General features: G+C 51.2%; 5 protein-coding genes across 5 annotated transcripts; 2 read left to right on the top strand and 3 right to left on the bottom strand.

Moving 5' to 3' along the window:
• Positions 1 to 341: 341 nt before the first annotated feature.
• COCSUDRAFT_48024 (NMD3-domain-containing protein) lies at positions 342 to 4,109 on the bottom strand (the record flags this gene model as incomplete). The annotated part of the gene is made up of 10 exons (XM_005646501.1): positions 3,945 to 4,109; positions 3,349 to 3,577; positions 2,918 to 3,118; positions 2,642 to 2,746; positions 2,298 to 2,471; positions 1,993 to 2,124; positions 1,683 to 1,811; positions 1,330 to 1,509; positions 831 to 1,004; positions 342 to 569 (listed from the first exon to the last, which is right to left on the bottom strand). Exons 1-10 carry the CDS (start codon positions 4,013 to 4,015, stop codon positions 342 to 344), a joined length of 1,623 nt encoding a protein of 540 aa, XP_005646558.1. The 5' UTR covers positions 4,016 to 4,109.
• Positions 4,110 to 4,296: 187 nt separating this feature from the next.
• COCSUDRAFT_24567 (ribosomal protein L17 component of cytosolic 80S ribosome and 60S large subunit) lies at positions 4,297 to 6,116 on the top strand. The gene is made up of 5 exons (XM_005646500.1): positions 4,297 to 4,373; positions 4,944 to 5,210; positions 5,388 to 5,490; positions 5,641 to 5,708; positions 5,901 to 6,116. The coding sequence occupies exons 1-5, from the start codon at positions 4,326 to 4,328 to the stop codon at positions 5,982 to 5,984; spliced, it is 570 nt and encodes a 189-aa protein (XP_005646557.1). The 5' UTR covers positions 4,297 to 4,325; the 3' UTR covers positions 5,985 to 6,116.
• A 796-nt stretch (positions 6,117 to 6,912) lies between these two features.
• Positions 6,913 to 7,942, bottom strand: COCSUDRAFT_43002 (hypothetical protein; the record flags this gene model as incomplete). Its single annotated transcript, XM_005646499.1, has 3 exons — positions 6,913 to 7,119; positions 7,324 to 7,503; positions 7,718 to 7,942. 3 exons carry the CDS (start codon positions 7,940 to 7,942, stop codon positions 6,913 to 6,915), a joined length of 612 nt encoding a protein of 203 aa, XP_005646556.1.
• A 929-nt stretch (positions 7,943 to 8,871) lies between these two features.
• On the top strand, positions 8,872 to 15,286 carry COCSUDRAFT_24562 (PREP protein). The gene is made up of 18 exons (XM_005646498.1): positions 8,872 to 9,332; positions 9,595 to 9,741; positions 9,897 to 10,041; positions 10,206 to 10,385; positions 10,694 to 10,820; positions 11,016 to 11,209; positions 11,472 to 11,720; positions 11,931 to 12,033; positions 12,375 to 12,568; positions 12,758 to 12,851; positions 12,959 to 13,067; positions 13,281 to 13,371; positions 13,469 to 13,607; positions 13,714 to 13,758; positions 13,884 to 13,959; positions 14,106 to 14,240; positions 14,420 to 14,560; positions 14,719 to 15,286. Exons 1-18 carry the CDS (start codon positions 9,221 to 9,223, stop codon positions 14,841 to 14,843), a joined length of 2,406 nt encoding a protein of 801 aa, XP_005646555.1. The 5' UTR covers positions 8,872 to 9,220; the 3' UTR covers positions 14,844 to 15,286.
• COCSUDRAFT_53931 (hypothetical protein) lies at positions 15,268 to 17,089 on the bottom strand. The gene is made up of 5 exons (XM_005646497.1): positions 16,875 to 17,089; positions 16,631 to 16,745; positions 16,291 to 16,509; positions 15,890 to 16,164; positions 15,268 to 15,696 (listed from the first exon to the last, which is right to left on the bottom strand). The coding sequence occupies exons 1-5, from the start codon at positions 16,880 to 16,882 to the stop codon at positions 15,483 to 15,485; spliced, it is 831 nt and encodes a 276-aa protein (XP_005646554.1). The 5' UTR covers positions 16,883 to 17,089; the 3' UTR covers positions 15,268 to 15,482.
• Between the last annotated feature and the right edge of the window lie 42 nt (positions 17,090 to 17,131).

The following is a 17,131-nucleotide window of genomic DNA, read 5'->3' as shown; positions in this document are numbered from 1 at the left end:
CGTGTGGATATTTCTTTCACTCCTCAAGCCACTTCACCGTTCAGAGTTCCTTAAACTCAAGGTTGCACGCCACATCATGAAACCATCCCAGCTCTACATTGGGAGAGAATTGCTCTGTGCAGCAACAGCATTGTGAAACTCCACCCATCATATTTATTAGCTGCAAAACTGTTGAGCACACATGCAACAATGACACCTCTGCAGTTGTGCAACAGCTCAAACCTCGCAGAAGTGGCAGCACTTACTTATCACTGTCAGATCACACAGCTGTCAGATCAGCTCTACCACAGTCTCTTGCAGTCATGCGTTCACCAGGGCCCCCTAAGGCGCCACTCTCATTGTCAATGCTGCATGCCTGCGTTCTGCTGCTCGGCTCCCTCCTGCTCCTCCTCGTCCAGCTGCAGGCCGGCCAGGTCGTCCAGCAGCTCTTCCAGGGGCACCTCTGGGACATCGCCGTCCTCGTCGTCTGTCATGGCCGCAGCGCGGCGCTCGGCCTCCGCCACGGGGTTGTAGGCCGGGTCGCGGTACAGCGCCATCTTGGCGCGCAGCTCCGGGTCCTCCTCCAGCTCCTGCGCCACACAGATGACTTGTAAGGAGATGGCATGGTAATGTGGCACCGCTGCATGCATTGAGCCATATCATTATATTACCTCTTTAAATATGCATGCATGCATTGATCATCATCATGCACCAAGCTTGACCCACATGCTTGAAGGGATGCTCAGCCGCATGTAAGCACACCCTGGGACTCGCAAAGGACGCACAGGCAGACCAGGAAAGCAGCACATCAACAAAAAGAAGCAAGGCAGGAGCAACATCGTAATGCCGACCTGCATGAAGCGCTCGAGGTCCTGCTCGTGGCGCGGCGCTGCGCGGGCGTCGCGGCCGCGGCCGCTGGTGCCGGGCTCCTCCTCGGCCTCCATCGCCATGCGCTTGAGCTTCCACGCCCGCTGCTCACCGCGCGCCTTCCTCCGCCGCCGCTTCTCCTCGTAGCTCTTGCGCACCTGCGCACCCGCCGCACGCATGTCAGAAATGTTCATAGCCGCATGCACATGGAAGTGTCATGCATGCATGCAGCATACTTTCACTGACAACTTCTATGCTCTGTTGATGAACAGCAGCCATGCAGCTTCCAAAACAGCACCAACAAAGTCCAAACTGGCTCTCTGCTTGAGGCTAGAAGAATCCCTTCATAAGCATGCATGCGCAGGCTGCAAATGGTGCCATGTCTTGCTGATCAAATCAGACTCTCAAAATGCATGCTCACTGTCCAGCTGGCATACATATCATGAACAACTGCAGCCTCTCTGTCAGCTGCAGAAAGCATACCAGGATGATGTCGGGGACTTGGAGGCCCTTGGCAACTGCAGCGTCCAGCTCGGGTTCCACTGTGTTGGCTGTTGACATGTCATAGCCCAGAGCCGAGTCGCCCGCATGCAGAAGGTGGCCCAGATGAGTCCTCACGAAGAACGTCCTGTCGTTGCGCCCAAAGTCCGATGCCTTTGCAACCTGCATGCGGCACGATGATCCACGCCTCTGATTTCTCTGTAACTGCTTAATGGTAAATTGCAATCTTCATGTCAGCTGTGGGCCTGCACACTGGCACAATCCCACAGGGGAAATGCGAGCAATGGAGCAGTCAAAATAAAATGATGGGCAGCAAAAAGCAGACTGAATTGCACCTGGACATCAGCCAATAAAAAGCGGCTGTTCTGCGAGGGGGCCGCGGGCTCCACATCCAGGACCACAAACTCCACCAGCTGCCGGCTCGTCACCACCGGCCTGTAGGGGTACCGCCAGTATGTGTTGGCCTGCGCATTGACCGCACATGTGCACCTCAATCGCGCCCTCAAAGGAAATACACAAAAACCTCACTTTTGTGCATCATAAATTCAAGAACCGAGCACATAAATCCATGTTTGCACATTTGAGCATGTGCTGTAGGTGAACGGAAGATCTGTGCTGGATGGAGGAGGTGAGGTTTGCGCTCACATCTATCTGCACGGAGCGCAGCGTCTGGGTGTCGGTTAGCGTGAGGGTGTTGGAGACACGCGTGCACAGCGCCAGGGGCCCAAAACCGCCCAGAGACGCCGCTGCCTTGGGCGGCAAGCACACCAGGTCATCCTGCAACAGCACCAGAAACTCACTGTATTTCGTGCTCTCTGCGGCTCAAATGAAGTTCAGCATGCATCTGACCAAAATCTTCAAGCATGCAAACTTGACTGAAAGTAATGACAGGATTTGTGGCACACAGAGCAGAGTAATGTAAGAGGGAGATACACAAGGTGCACCCTCACCCTGCAGATGGGCACAATCTCCACAGAGAAGGTGTACTTGTAGTTGTAGGTGCTGGCATGCTCGTTGTGGGAGACCAGCTGCTTGTCGTGGCGATACTTGATCGGCACATGGTTCTGCGTAAAGTCAATGAACTTGAGCGCATGCGCCCTGTTGCTGAAGAAGAAGTCCACGCCCTGCACAAGCAGCAGCCAGTCTTGTGATGAAGTGCATTGGTCAAACGCTGCTTACACCCACCCTTATGCCATGCATATGCATAAAACGAGTGGAATTCAACTTGTATGCATGGAGCCTGATTCTGCATATGGCAAATGCATTGCAGAAGGGTTGGTATGGAGGGGCGCACCTCATGCATGTCCTTGATGCTGATGCACTGTTGGTCCACATCGTACTTCAGGATGAGCTGCTCCAGGTAGAAGAAGGTTCTCTTATGCCCTGTGTGCTGCCGCACCTGGAGAGGAAAAGACACCATTATCAGCGCTATAGCCCCACCCCATGCCAGCAGGCGGTCGAAGCACACTAGCAATTCTCCTGCAATCTCACTGATTCACACATCCATGGGACTGTGCTGGCTCCAAGATTGACCGCTAAAGAGGGTCAGGCCAGTGAGAGCTTGCCCCACCTGCGCACAGGCTGTCCAGACGTTGCTGTTGGTGTTGGCGCGGGTGCAGTCCATGCACATGTGCGGCTCGACCACATACTCCACCACAAATGTCTGCTGCAGGATGGCCCCGTTCATGACCTCTGCCTGAATGGTCAGCTTCACCTTGAGCCTGCGCGAATGGGGCTCTGTCCATATGAAGCCCGCGTCCACCAGCTTCACCTGCGCGTGACAGTGGCACCATATTCAATCCTGCTCATTCAGGCACGATGGTGTCCACTCATCAAAAACATTTGTGGGATGCGCGACAGCACAGCAGGTTCCCGATCAGCAGCCGATCAGCAGAGTGCAGTGAGCGCACAATGGAAATGGCACCATCAAAGGGGGCTGGGGTTTCATCTTTGAGACACTTTTAATGGTTGGGAGCTACACCCAAGTCAGAGGAGAGGCACCTTTTGGAGCCCCTTTAGCCGCTTGATGCAGAAGGTAAGAAGCTCCTTGGACTCTATAGCTGCTCTCACCCAGTGCTTGGGCGGCTGCAGGTATCTCTCGCATTCCTTACACCACAGGATTGTCACCTGCTTTTGAAGACCCTCCGTGATGTCCACTTGCGATCGTATGCAGTTGACGCACATGTTGGAGGGGTTGGGTGGGATCGACACCCCACAGAGGCAGCATAGCCTGCAGGCACAATGGAAACATTTCTGGTACGATTTGATCTAAGAATAAGGCTGCAATGTACATCGAAACATATGCATCTCCAGCCTGTGTAGGATTGGCACGCAATTAAATCCGCGATCAGAAGGGGAGACAGAACATCTCTAGCCTGCTTTACTAGGTGCAAACCACGAGTGCATTCTTGATAAGTTTTGGGACTTCACGAGGGGGACGATGATAATGTAACACCAAATGAATAGTAACTCCTCAATCACATGATGATCAAGCTTCAGCGCAAGCGCAAACAACGACGACGTAAGCACAAAAGTGTGTACTGAAGGTCCCATCTAAGGGTGGCAGAAATCTTGATCGGATATGAGAGTATCCTTACACATGTCCTTGTGTGTGTTGTGGCGTGAAAGTAGTCGCGATCGGCCCGCCTGGTCGACCTGCAAAGTCCATCTGAAAAGGCTGTCGAGACGGCTGCTATGCTGAAAGAGGTACCACTGCCGCTTGCCCCGCGCGATAAAGATATATGTCCGTAATAGTACGTCTTGCAACTTTTTCTTGCAGAAATGAATGCTCCAACGCAATTGCTGCGTCTTTTGTCCTGCCTGTGGTATCACATAATATACAGCTGTCGTGACTGATGCTGATATGGCAAGGCCAAATTTTGGCGGCGTTCCTGCGAAGCCGCCAGAAGTGCCTGAGCAACTTTGCAATCCCTGCACTTTGTGGTTGGCATCCCGGGATCCGGGCGAAGTGTGCCACGATGGTGAAGTACGCGCAGGAGTCGGAGAATGCCACCAAGGCCGTGAAGGTGAGCGCTATAAGAGGTTGTCTTGATGCATGGCATAGATGCTTTGCAGACAAGCAGCGCTGGTAGACCTTGAGAAAAGAGGTTTTGTTGCAGCGGGGAATGAGCAAGCAAGCATACATTAAGAAAGCAAGTATCCGGCGTCTGCATCGGTGTTGAGAAAGCAGTAGCGTTTTTGTTTATGGCAGCACTGTTTATCCCTAGGGCGAGCTACCTTTCATGATCGGATCATGGACAGGGTATATGCTAGTTGACAGCGTGTTGGATATTTGAGATCCTATAGTATTCATAAGGGCAAGATATGGAGAGACCTGCGTTAGGAAGGTTTTGTCTTCCTGTGTCATCGCAGAAATTTTCTGCCCCTTCCTTTCTCTGCGTCAAAACAAGCCGCCTTGTAGATACCGCTGATATCTGCCTTATATGGGGATCTTCGCACTAATTGATTCGATTGAAGTCTCTGCAGCCGGCGCAGTGCCTTTTGCACGATAAGAGTCACCCTTGGCCAGTCCATCAGACTCTACAGCCATTCTCATGCAGTGTCTGATAATTGTCTATTGTTGTGCTGATGAGCAGGCCAGAGGCAGCGACCTGCGGGTTCACTTCAAAAACACAAGAGAATCCGCCATGGCGCTCAGGAAGATGGAGCTGAACAAGGCCAAGAGGTATTTGGAGGACGTGCTTGCGCACAAGCGTGTCATCCCCTTCCACCGCTTCTGCGGAGGCGTTGGCCGCACAGCTCAGGCCAAGAACGAGGGCTCCACAACCGGGCAGGGCCGCTGGCCTAAGAAGAGCGCAGAGTTCCTGCTGGGCCTCCTGAAGAACGCAGAGAGCAATGCAGAGGTGCGTCCATCACTGCTGCAAGATCTGCATAAGCATTTCCTCTTGGGTTGCCAGGCAGGCTGCAGCTGCATGCATGGGATTGAGTTGTGCAGGGGACATTTGAGCCAAAGACGCCTGGTGACGAGGACAAGGCTGTCAAGAAAAAAGTATTTAACTTTTGTATCTGCTTTTCTGCAGGTTAAGGGTCTGGACACAGACAACCTCTTCATCTCGCACATCCAGGTCAACCAGGCTCAGAAGCAGCGCAGGCGCACATACAGGGCGCACGGTCGCATCAACCGTGAGTCTCTCTCCTTTGTCATTCAGAATTTGTCCAATACTTGCCATGCGTGCCTTCCATGCCCTGTGCTCTGAACTTGGTGCCATGCATGGTGCCGATGTCAGCATGATGACAACATGAGACTGATGCGATGTATTTGCCCATGCGCAGCCTTCATGTCATCTCCATGCCACATCGAGTTGATACTGACGGAGAAGGATGCCGCTGTTGCTGCTGCGGTGTGATCCTTCACCTTGGCCTATCTCCTTGACATTTCTACTGTTGTCTTTTGATGGATTGACAATGAATATAAGTTGCAGTAATGATGTTTCTTCTGATGGATTCGACAATGAATACAAGTTACAGTAATGGTGTGACAGTCACCCATGATCCGTCAATCTCTGACAGCAGTGCTGTGCAAATTTTTGCAGGATGATGGCAAGGAGAGGAAACTGTCAAAGCGTGAGGCTGCAAAGAAGCTGCGCAGCGGAACCAAGTCAGCAGCCATAGCTTAGGCTTTGTCATCTTGATGGAGTCTTACCTTTCTGTCTTTTTGTCTTTGCAAATACCTGAATAGTCCCAATAATGGTGCAGATGTGTGGGCCTGTACAACAGGATTAACACAGGGTGTAATGGCTCTTGATATCAATTTTACAGACATGTGAGCCTGTCTTGCCTTTCTCCATCTCCCACACACTGATCTGTGTGATATGACATACCTAGAGGGAGTCATCCTGGCTGCTCATCCATTAAGTTTTTCACACATCCTGTGTGCACGTGGAATACTCAATTGTTGCCTTAACGCATGCGCACAAGAACTCCTATTCCCTATCAGTACATTGTACAATTGAACCATGTTCTCAGCCGTCCTGATCATTCTATCAGTACAGGGCAAAGCTACACCATACAGCAGCACTGATGGTATTGAAGACAGCAGTCACGCACATATGCAGATCATGCGTTCTTCTCGATATCATGATGATACTGCATGCCTTCTGCACAGAGGGTCCTTTCTCGACGGCGTCAGCAGAGAAATACAGACTGCATATTCCGCTGAACTAAGCAGATCTCAACCGAGCCCTTTCATCTGACATGGGGCCAGAAGCTTTGGCACTCGCATGCAGCATGGCCTGTCACAGAGGCCCTTGATCAGGCGCTTCCTGTGAGGGCCATACTTTCTGGTGGTCATCCTGAACTTGACCCAGGGTTGTTCGCACAGCACGAGAGCCTTCTGCACCACCCTCTTCAGCCTGCACATGTCCCTGCAATGCAACAGACATTACACGGCTTTATCTCCCCCTGTCAAGATACACATAATGTGTACGTAATGACATTGCGGCAGCACTTCTGAATCTGCTGTGTCTTCCAGCAATGCTGACAGGCATCAATGCAGACCCCAAGATTGCCAGTATCTGCGTCAGACAGCAGCATCTGCATGCAGAGTCATTGTGGGGAGAATTTGCAGTACTTGTGGTGCACGCGGAGCAGGTTGATGCCGGCCTCCCAGTAGGCCTCGTCCTTGGCAGCGTCCAGCTGCGGCTGGTTATTGTAGGGCTTCTCCAGGTGCTGCTCGCCGTCGATCTCCACCGCCAGCATGCACCCCTTGTGCACTATCAGGAAATCTGTGGCCCCCAACTTTCCTCGCAGCACCTGCGGCACCAGTCCCACAGGCAGCCAAATCAACACCCACACTGCCAGCAGGAAAACTTTGCGCCGCACGAGATGAGATTGTATGCCAAGTCATGCATGTTCTTCCTGACAGACACACGCTGTGCTGCAGCTCCGGGCAAATTGTATCCAAGTGCAAATCACGTGCTGACTGACGAAAACACAGAAAAAAGCACAGGAGAGGACCTGGTCAAGGTCCAGTGCGCCCGCGTGGAGATCAAGGCGGTGTGATACCTTGACCTCGCGCATGTAGACCAGGTTGGGGTACTTGAAAAGGCTGGCGAGCATTTTGGCGGCCAGCTCCTCCAGGTCAGAGCCCTCTGCATTGTAAGTCCAGCACCGCAGCGGGTCCCTGGCCCTGAAATCCTGCACGAATGCGCACGCTTAGCGGATGGTGTCACTATACAGCTGCTGCTGCAACAAACTCTTTGTTTGCCAACACCCAGTGCACGAGCTTCCTAGGCGTACATTGCAGTACAGCAATAGCCTGGCCTGGTGGGTTTACAGAAGGTTCCCTTATAACTGGAATTGATTAGAATGGTGCTGCTGCACAGAGAATGTCTTTGCGTTATGTAAGAACGTGCAGATTGGGGACTGGCTCAGAGGACGCGCACTCGTTTGGTTTTCTTGCCGGGGTAGAACTTGAGAGAATGGCGTCTGCAGTGAGCAGAGTGAGGTGCTTGCGGCAAGTGCACCAGAAGTAGTACTGCTGGCGGCAGCGGCGCGAGTACCGCTTGGGCTTTTTGATCCCGTTACGGTCGCACCAGTGGGTATGCAGACGCCCGTAGTTGGGGTACAGGGACATGTCCTGAGGTTGGGGCTTCCTGCCAGGCTTGCGCTTCTGCTTCTTCTCCTGTCCAAGCCTGGGCCCATGAGAGACTTGAGATTTCAAGTTAAGCACATAATGCATATTATTCCAGGGCTTTTAAATTTGTCTTGCTGGTAAGGCAATTCGAGGTCATCGCGGAAATGTGCCGGCTGACCACAGTGTGTGCATCGGAATGTGGTAACGGGTTTGGCTCTTGGTTGATGTGATCTAGACTGCTTGCCATAAGAGAATTGCTTTGGCAATTCTAAACTACTGACAGAAACACTTCTTACGCTCACCTGGATTGTTTACTCACGAAGTGATGTGCGATCTGTTATTGCAAGCAGTCCTCTTTAGACGGCTGTTTCAGTCTGAACCCCACAATGATCATTGAAAGACAAACACATGGAAAACTGTTGTGTTCCGTACTCTGCCACAATGTTCTTCCAGATCTCGCCGAGTAGATGTTTTGCTTGCAGAGCCTGCAATGGGCAAGTCCTCAGGTCAACCACCTAGCCAGTACCGTGAAGATGCATGCTTCATAACACGCAAAAGTGCGCCAAACAAAAAGTGGAATGACAATCGTACAAGTTATATTTGAAAGGACGCATCGACGCGTACCTCCCATTGGGACACTTTCAGATCTAGGATTGAATATCCCTCGATTCGAGACGGCTATGTCAATGCAAGGCGATCCGCCACGCTTTGAAAGCTAATCGGCGATGATGCACCCTGTCACGCACATTACATCCCAGAGTAATATGTCTGAACAATCCCAAGTGAATCCAGCTGTTCACCAAAAATCGAAAGCTGGTTCCGGAGGGACGTTGCCAGAACAGGCTCGAACGTCCGCCAGGTCAGTTTCGATTTCGGAAGTTCCAGTCTCCTCGATCTGGTCAGTAGTCACCTCCACTTCGGGTAGATTTGCTCTTCGGGGTAAAATTAAAGATAGGTAGACTCGTTTCGGGGTCACCAGGCTTGTCTAGATCGGAGGGGACGCACAGAAGCAGCACTCCTTGTGCAGGGGGCTTTGACTAAAGCGTGTCTAACGGTCTTTAATTTATTGTCTCAGAGACGACATAATAGATGAGCCTCACTATCAACTCTTGATTGATTTTCGTGGCATTGCTGGTGCCACTTTGCTGGAAGCGCTGGGATCGAATATTGACACAGTCGACCTGTTTGCCATCACGCCGGGGTGTTGGAAAGCGCGAGGCATTGAGCTGGGAACAGCCTAAGGCTTACTCGGATCTTACAATCATTATTAGGAATTGAATGGCAAGGGCCCGCCATCAAATGGCCGTTTGGGCCGGGGCGTCTCTTCTCGCACTGTGCTGCTTCTGCTTCTGCCCCGGCACAGCGGGACAGGATAACGCGCTGCCTCAAGGCAAGTCACTCAGCATGGTAGACCAATTCTTGTGATACGTTTTGCGAGTATGTCCGAAGTGCAGATCCCAATCGGACGCCTGCAAGATACTAGCTGGGATCGTGTGGGCACTGTCCCTAATGTACATGGTGGTCACCAGGCATATGACTTAAGCACCACTACACTGCCGAATGTTGCACGGACACCGTATTCGGCGCAATATATCATAGTGAATGTTTTTGGGGACCTCCAAACTCTAATTTGACCACCTTGTCTTGTGCAGGCTCTGTGCAGAGTGGCCTGGTAGTGGTGCCGTCCCAGTACCCTCCAGTGTACAGGGAGGAGAATGAGACCGCTGACTTCTTTGGCACTATTGTTTCTGATCCCTACAGATGGCTCGAGAACACAGACTCAAATGAAACCATCGCATGTGCGCACCTGCCAGGCTGTGGCTTGTGGCTGCTCTAGATAATCCTTTGCGGTGCACATGATCTTTGTCATGCACATGCGAAAACCTTGCCGAGGTCATTTTGATGAAGCTATTGTCAGCAAAGAATGTGACTAATCAGACTGGTGTGTCTGCAGTCATGGCAGCGCAGAACCAGCTGACAGAGAGTGTTCTGGAGGAGTGCGACACGCGCTCCAAGTTCAAAGATATGATGACGGAGATGTATGACTTCCCAAAAATCAGCTGCCCCTTTCAGCGTGGCCAGCCGGGGGAAGTCCTCAGGTGCAGAGTCTTTTTCTTGCAATGAGGCATTCCCCTCGATATGAGCACACCATTGCTTGCCGGCATGTGTCACCGCCAATCCCAGTGCTGCCTGCAAAGAGATTGCAGTATGAGTGATGCTACGACAAGAAAGCACGGACTTTGAGAAAATGGTGCCACTGCAGGTGGTACTACAGCAGCAACACAGGGCTGCAATCGCAGAGCGTCATCTACACTCAGAAGACGCCGGACTCAGAGGCCACAGTGCTCCTGGACCCCAACAATCTCAGCCCGGATGGCACTGTGGCCCTCAACGATTTTGCCTTCAGCTGGGACGGCAGCCTGGTCGCTTACAGCATAGCCAGGTGGGGAGAGAGCTAATGCATATTGTGTGCATCAGTGCAAGATTGCAGTCGATTGCTTGTTTAGAGTGCAGACTTTAGAGTTTAAATCTGTTGTGGGCCTGTTCATGATAGCTGATCTTGTTGGTCTTGCTGCAGACACTGTTCAAGCACAGCAAAGGGGAAATTTGCCGAGTATCAGTTGCGCTGATGCACTGCAACTGCAAGACCAGTTCAGAGAGGGCCGAAGGCAGAGAAGGAATTGTATTGAGAAGCAGGTGTCTCCCCAAGCATGCTCTTGTGAGTGCACTAAGTGCAGTGTCTGCTTGCAGCGGTGGATCTGACTGGGAGACAATCCATGTGCTCCAGATCAACAATGACACGGGCGCAGCCACTGTACTGAATGACACTCTGAACAATGTGAAGTTCAGCAGCACAGCTTGGTCGCCGGACAGCAAGGTGTGCTCTCGCTCGGCCATCCGCGCTTTGCGCCTGAATCCTGAATCCTGTACATGCCTGACTCAGAATACATCATTCACCAATCAATATGGGCTAGTGAGTCTCTGTGTGATTGTATGGGCAACACCTGCTTCAGTGTTTTGAGGGCGCTGTGATTCAAGGCCTGCTCCAGCTGAGGTCTGCTGGCTCCTGCAGGGCTTCTTCTACAACCAGTACCCGGCGCCCAACATCACAAACTTTGACGCCCGGGGCACCAACACCGGCGCAAACAAGGACCAGCAGCTGTGGTACCACGTCGTGGGCACCAGCCAGGACGAGGATGTCTTTGTGCTTGCCATCCCTGAACAGCCCACCTACTCCATTGGCGCTGGCTTCACCGAACCAAAAGAGTGCGCGCACCGCAGATGCCCTTTGTTTGATTAATTGCCCTTCGCATTAGGTCCCTCTCAGATGATTTTTCCTTACACCCAATGAACAGGCCATCTGAGTCTTCTGGGCTTCCTTCCAAACCATCCAGGGATGTTTTGGATCTCTTGGATCAGCATGTGCTACAGAAACTTTCATGCAGGGAGGAAAATCTGAAAAGGGTGACTTGCTGCATTGGAATTTATGCCATGCATGCTGACAAAGGTATATGGGTTTTGTCTGCAGCTACTTGATCATCACTGTGTCGACCGGAACGGAGCCCACCAACAAGCTGTGGTACATGAAAGTCAGCGACCTGCCAGTCAGCGCCAAAACAGGCGCGCTGGACCTGTCAGCCTACGACAGGCGCAAGCATGATGCAAAGCCGCTGCCGCTTGTGAAGGTCATCGACACCTTTGAGGCCTCCTATGGCATCGTCGCCAATGATGGCCCCATCTGGACCCTCACCACCGACCACGATGCACCCCGCAACAAGTAAGCCCTAAAGGCCATATAAAATGAAGCAAGGAAAGCATTTTGCCAGATTCTCGGTCTTCACACTGGGAATGTACATTTGATGTGCATGCATGTTGGTGTCTGACAATAAAACAACAAGGTCCAAAGAGCAGGCCAGGCTAAAGGATGGAAACTTGTTCAGATGGAGTTGTGCGCCTTTATATTCAAGGGAGTTGTGCATGCATGCAGGTTGGTGCGCATGAATGTGACAGAGGGAATCTCGCCAGACACCTGGCAGGAGATCCTGCCAGAGCATGAGAAGGACCTGATGAGTGGCGCCAGCGCCCTCAAGGTGAGACATTTCTACCATACCTATAGGAACCCTACTGGTTCCTTTGTGAACCCTAGATTACAAGTTTAAAAACCCTGTACAATCCTGAAATAACAAAAACATAAAGTAAAAGACCCTAAGCAAACGGTGCCCTGCACAGTCACCTGTGAAATACCTTGAGTCAAACCCCCAGCACTCTGTCTGCACAACCGCATTGAGCCTCTTGCAATGCCAGAAGTGTCAAGGGTCCTGGGGCGAGCTGACTGCATGCATGCTGTGTATCATTGTGGCCTGATGAGAAGGAGTGAGTCACTGCGATTGCCGGATTGGCTCACTGAGTGTGTGTTGTTTGGCCTGCCCAGGGGGATGCTATGGTGGTGACCTACATGCGCGACGTGGCCACCATTCTGCAGCTGAGGTCGCTGGCGACCGGCAAGCTCATCCGCGAGCTGCCCATGCCCGGCTACGGCAGCATCAAGGAGATGTGCGGCCGCCGCAGCCTCAGCGAGTTCTACTACTCCTACCAGTCCATGACTGACCCTGGCTCTACCTTCTTGTAAGTATTTATGAATGACTGCTCCTCTGCACGTTTGTGTGCACTCCTGAGAGCTGCACAGCAAATGTTTTGCCTTGCATGGCACTTTTAAAAGGCTTCCTGTTCCGTATGATCAAATCTATGAGAAATCGAAGATAATTTCTTATGCAATCCCTGCCAGGACACTCATTCATTTTTGGAATAATGCAGGTACGACACAGCAACTCCTGAGGTGGACCCAAAGCACATCAGCAGCGTGCAGATTCCCGGCGGCTACAATGCGGACGGCCTGGAAACAACACAGGCATGCTCAAGAATCAGAGGCCCTGTGACGCATTCCAGCTCATGGATTTTCTGATGTTGCAAATGCTCTTGCATGCAAATATCAAACGTAATGGATGTTCTGCGCAGGTGTTTGTGCCCAGCAAGGATGGCAAGGTAAAGATCCCGATGTTCATTGTTGCAAAGAAGAGCGTCACCCTGGATGGGACAAACCCTACCTTCCTGTACGCCTACGGCGGTAAGCAGTCTGTGCCAGTTCTCTAATCCTCTGTATGCACAAGATGCACCAGGACAAACACGGAGAAATGAATTATCAGTAGATGACAGCATCGCAGGGCTGGCTGGGCCGCTTTGAATTGCATTTGACCTATATGTCAGGGTTCAAATATGTATTTCTAGAATTTATATTTGGGGTTGGCATTTCAGGTAAGACCTCTCTGTTCACATGCAGGCTATGGGATTGTGACAGAGCCCACATTCAGTGTGAGCAGATTGACATACCTGCTGGCGTATGGAGGAGTGTATGCTATTGCTGGCATCAGGCAAGTCTATACATCTCTCCTGAAATTACCACTTTTTATCACTGTGTGTCGATTTGGTGAGATTTGGCGCAGAGGGTCAATAAATCTGTCTTGGCAGGGGTGGAGGAGAGTATGGCAACGATTGGTGGGAGGAAGGACACTTGCTGCAGAAGCAAAACAGCTTTGATGACTTTGCGTCTTGTGCTGAGTACCTGCATGCTGCTGGATACTCTTCACCGGGCAAGCTGACAATCCAGGTATTGGATGAGCAACTCGATTGCAGAGAGCACATGTCAGATGAGGACAACTTGGGCGTGAACTTGGCTGAACCATGCATGCTTCTCAGATACTGTGCTGCTCCAGGGTGGGTCAAATGGTGGTCTGTTGATGGGCGCTCAAATTACACAGGTGCGGGTCTGCGCTCTGTGAGTGTAGTTTCATCTGGTTTCTTTCACCAGCAACAGCGTCCGAGACCTCTATGCCCCTGACCTCACTTTGCCAAGATTAATGTCTCTCACTACTTGTGCACGCAGCGGCCTGATCTGTACGGAGCAGTTATTTCGCAAGTTGGCGTGTATGATATGCTCCGATACCAGCTGTTCACAATTGGTGAGTCACTATTGCTGTCCCTCCAGAGTCCGCCCTGCATGAGAAATACCAGGCCTGCAGCTGATGCTTACAAGGTGCACATACCAGTGGTGGCACCTGCTGATGTCAACATCATGTGCAGCATGCCTGAAAAATAATTGCTGCAGGGCATGCATGGATGACGGAGTATGGAGACCCAGCCAACAAGACTGATTTTGAGTACATGTACAAATACTCACCCTTGCACAATGTGAGGGTCCCAGCGGGCAGCCACCAGTACCCTGCCATTCTTCTGACCACAGGTGTGCACACCCCATTAATCCATGCTGACAGTGAACTTATGCCCGTCCAGCTGTAAGCTGTCTTTTGTGAGCCGTGCCTTTCACTGCAAGTGGGCAGGAGTGAAATTGGACAGGAACAGGAAGTTCTCAAGAACCTCTGCTGCACTGCCTGAGTGCTGACTGATTTGTGGTGAGTGCAGCGGACCATGACGACCGGGTGGTCCCTCTGCACAGCTACAAATTCATTGCCACCCTGCAGCACACCCTGGCAGGCTACCCAGGCTCGCCGCAGCGCAACCCCCTGCTCCTCAGGGTGGACAGCAAGGCAGGCCACGGAGGCGGTGAGTGGATCCCTAAGTATCTTGCTGGAACGCATCAATGCTTGCATGCAAACGTGCCATGCTGTCTCATTCCTGCGCATGCATGCAGCACCCTGAGCAGCCTATCTAAGCGTCGTTGATTTGGTTTTTGACTGCCTTTTGATTTGCTGGATGTGCAGGCAAGCCCACTGGCAAGGTGATAGAGGAGTACAGCGACTTGTACGGCTTTGCTGCCAAGGCAATGAACGCCAAATGGATCCTGCAGAAGCCCCAAGGGACACTGCCCGTTGAGGTGGTTGGCTGACCTTCAGATGACCGCTGAGAATTATCTTAGACTAGTAGGCTGCCCTGACACATTGTCAGTTCTGATTTCTGACAAGGTCTTTCTGCATCAACGCTTGAGGGTGCGTTTTGTGCTTCTTACTGTGTACAATTCAAATGTGCAATACTGTGAGCCCGAGGTGAAGGCTTGCAGTAATCGCTGGCATGCCAGTCACATGACCAACATGCATGCCAACTGAAATTATGGAACGAATGCACAAAGGAGCGTGATGTGAGTGTAGGCTAGCTATCAGGGGTACTTTCTGACCTGGAATTCCAAAGAACCGAACCTTTTTTCAGAATGAAAATGCTTGAATGTCAAACATGCGCTGAACCCTATATAAATCTGTACAGGTTTTTGACTGCAGCTTGTTTGCAGACCATGCCTGTTGGCAGGAAATGCTTGTAATAATGATAATGTTAACAGGCTTTTGAGGTCTGAGAATGTGGCGTTACGATCCGCCTTGTATCATACAGTAGAATGAAACAATTATCAATTGAAGCCATGCAAGCCATGCATCATGTACAACACTGCATGTGCAGCCGATAGGCGAGCAATCTCAGTACCACCAGCATCAAACAGAACGATTCGAAACGATGATGACCACGCAAAATCATCCAGTCATGCCGTTCTGTGACTTTCTTCCAGCAGATCCAGGCACTGCCGCAGCTCTTGTGAAGTGCAAATGTTGCTCTCCACGAGAGGAGTGACACCATGCTGTGAGTAACTATTCAAGATATCCGATGTGATGCTCCTCGCCTTATCCACGTTGCTCAAGTACTCATCGCTAAGAAAAACTCCATTCCATGGGCGAAAGCGCATTTGGGCAAGCAGCCTGCTTTGCATGAATGGTTTGCAAGAAAATTCAGGCTATTAAATGACACAGATCATTAGACGTGGATCGTAAATAAAGCTGCAGTGGTCTTGTGCCAAGCATAATAAGCTGTTCTAGATCTTGATGTGTGCAAGGACGTAGCAGCTGCTCAATCATGTGCGTGGCAGGGCACAAGGGCTCTGCAAGACCGCACCGCTTGCTTGGGAGGAAAATTGACCCATAAAGGTTCATGGGACTGTCCTGCCGGGTGCTGCCAGCCTCTTTGAGGAAGTCCAAGCCCTCCTTGAGCAGCTTCAAGTCTGTGCCCATCTGCAGATAGATGCCCCTCACCAGGCCGCTGTCCAATTTTCTTTGCATGCGTTTCCTCTCCTCAGCAGCCTCAGCTTTGCTGGGAAAGTATGGGTTGAAAGCAACATAGATTGGTGGCATCGCAAAGTTGCATGCAGAAGCACCCAATCTTTGCAGCGCCTGTTCCACGCAACCATGTCTTTGGTTCAATACACAGCACCCAATTGTCACACTGCAACCGACCAATGATGGCTTAGGGGTAATGAAATGTGATTGAGTGCAAACCATGCATGTAAGAGGGCTCACCTCAACAGTATCAAGCTTGCGCTTCTTGCCTCCGCTGATAAGCAGTGCGCTTGACTGCTTGTCCTCTGACAGGCAGGCGCAGAACTTCGAGAATGCTTCAAGGGACTGGTCCACATTATGCTTATAATTCCATTTGAAGGAGTAATGGACACAGACTTGCGCTGATGGTATGGCGGAGGTAATGAGCTGGCAACACTCCAGCAGCTGGTCCTCCTTTGTCTGCATAGGTATAGGTGCACACATGGCATCAGTAGACGGTGCAAAGGTCGCAAGGAGCCATTGTCAAACCGCAAGAGGCAAGCCTGATCCCTCATACATGTACAGCATCAGGGTGGCTCACCTTGTTGGTAATATTCACGCGCTTGATGCCATTTTCTTTCAGGAACGGAAGAACCTTCTCCTGCAAGTCCTTCTTGGACTTAAAAAAGAGTTCGAGTCTCCAAGAGGAACCAACACTGTTGCAGACAGTAGCCTTATTCACCAGAATATGCATGGGCCCACTGCATATGTCTAATCATCATGCATATGCCGAATTCTACACCTCTGAAGGCACCTTGCATCAATCGGCAATACACACGACGCACCTGCTCATGTTGCCAAAGACTGAAGGTAGGTGCACTTTGAAACGAATTTAAAGACTCAAATTGTCTTCTCCATAAACAAGATACTGCGTCCCCGTCTTGTAAGAAACTCAGTCCACGACACTCCGAGATCGTCAGATTGGTAGCGTTCCGAATTACACACAGCAGGATGTAGATGGCATTTGAAGACACTGAAGTACACAATTGTCCGAGCTTACACCAATGAAACATCCCAAATAAAATAGCAATTCGAAACCTTC

The sequence above is a fragment of the Coccomyxa subellipsoidea genome (genome assembly GCF_000258705.1).
Source record: "Coccomyxa subellipsoidea C-169, whole genome shotgun sequence".
Lineage (NCBI taxonomy): Eukaryota > Viridiplantae > Chlorophyta > Trebouxiophyceae > Coccomyxaceae > Coccomyxa > Coccomyxa subellipsoidea.
Note: the sequence above shows the minus strand (reverse complement) of the source record. Positions and strands in the feature narration are given on the sequence as shown.

Bases quoted from the DNA above. Each gene is read 5' to 3' on its own strand.
- COCSUDRAFT_24567 (XM_005646500.1), top strand. From the start codon at position 4,326: ATGGTGAAGTACGCGCAGGAGTCGGAGAATGCCACCAAGGCCGTGAAG. The intron at 4,374-4,943 runs GTGAGCGCTATA...GCTGATGAGCAG, and splicing joins ATGCCACCAAGGCCGTGAAG to GCCAGAGGCAGCGACCTGCG. The intron at 5,709-5,900 runs GTGTGATCCTTC...AAATTTTTGCAG, and splicing joins ATGCCGCTGTTGCTGCTGCG to GATGATGGCAAGGAGAGGAA.
- COCSUDRAFT_24562 (XM_005646498.1), top strand. From the start codon at position 9,221: ATGGCAAGGGCCCGCCATCAAATGGCCGTTTGGGCCGGGGCGTCTCTT. The intron at 13,372-13,468 runs GCAAGTCTATAC...CTGTCTTGGCAG, and splicing joins TATGCTATTGCTGGCATCAG to GGGTGGAGGAGAGTATGGCA. The intron at 13,960-14,105 runs GTGAGTCACTAT...TAATTGCTGCAG, and splicing joins ATACCAGCTGTTCACAATTG to GGCATGCATGGATGACGGAG.
- COCSUDRAFT_53931 (XM_005646497.1), bottom strand. The intron at 16,165-16,290 runs GTGAGCCCTCTT...TGCGTGGAACAG, and splicing joins GCAAGCTTGATACTGTTGAG to GCGCTGCAAAGATTGGGTGC. The intron at 15,697-15,889 runs GTGCGGTCTTGC...CATGCAAAGCAG, and splicing joins ATTTTCCTCCCAAGCAAGCG to GCTGCTTGCCCAAATGCGCT.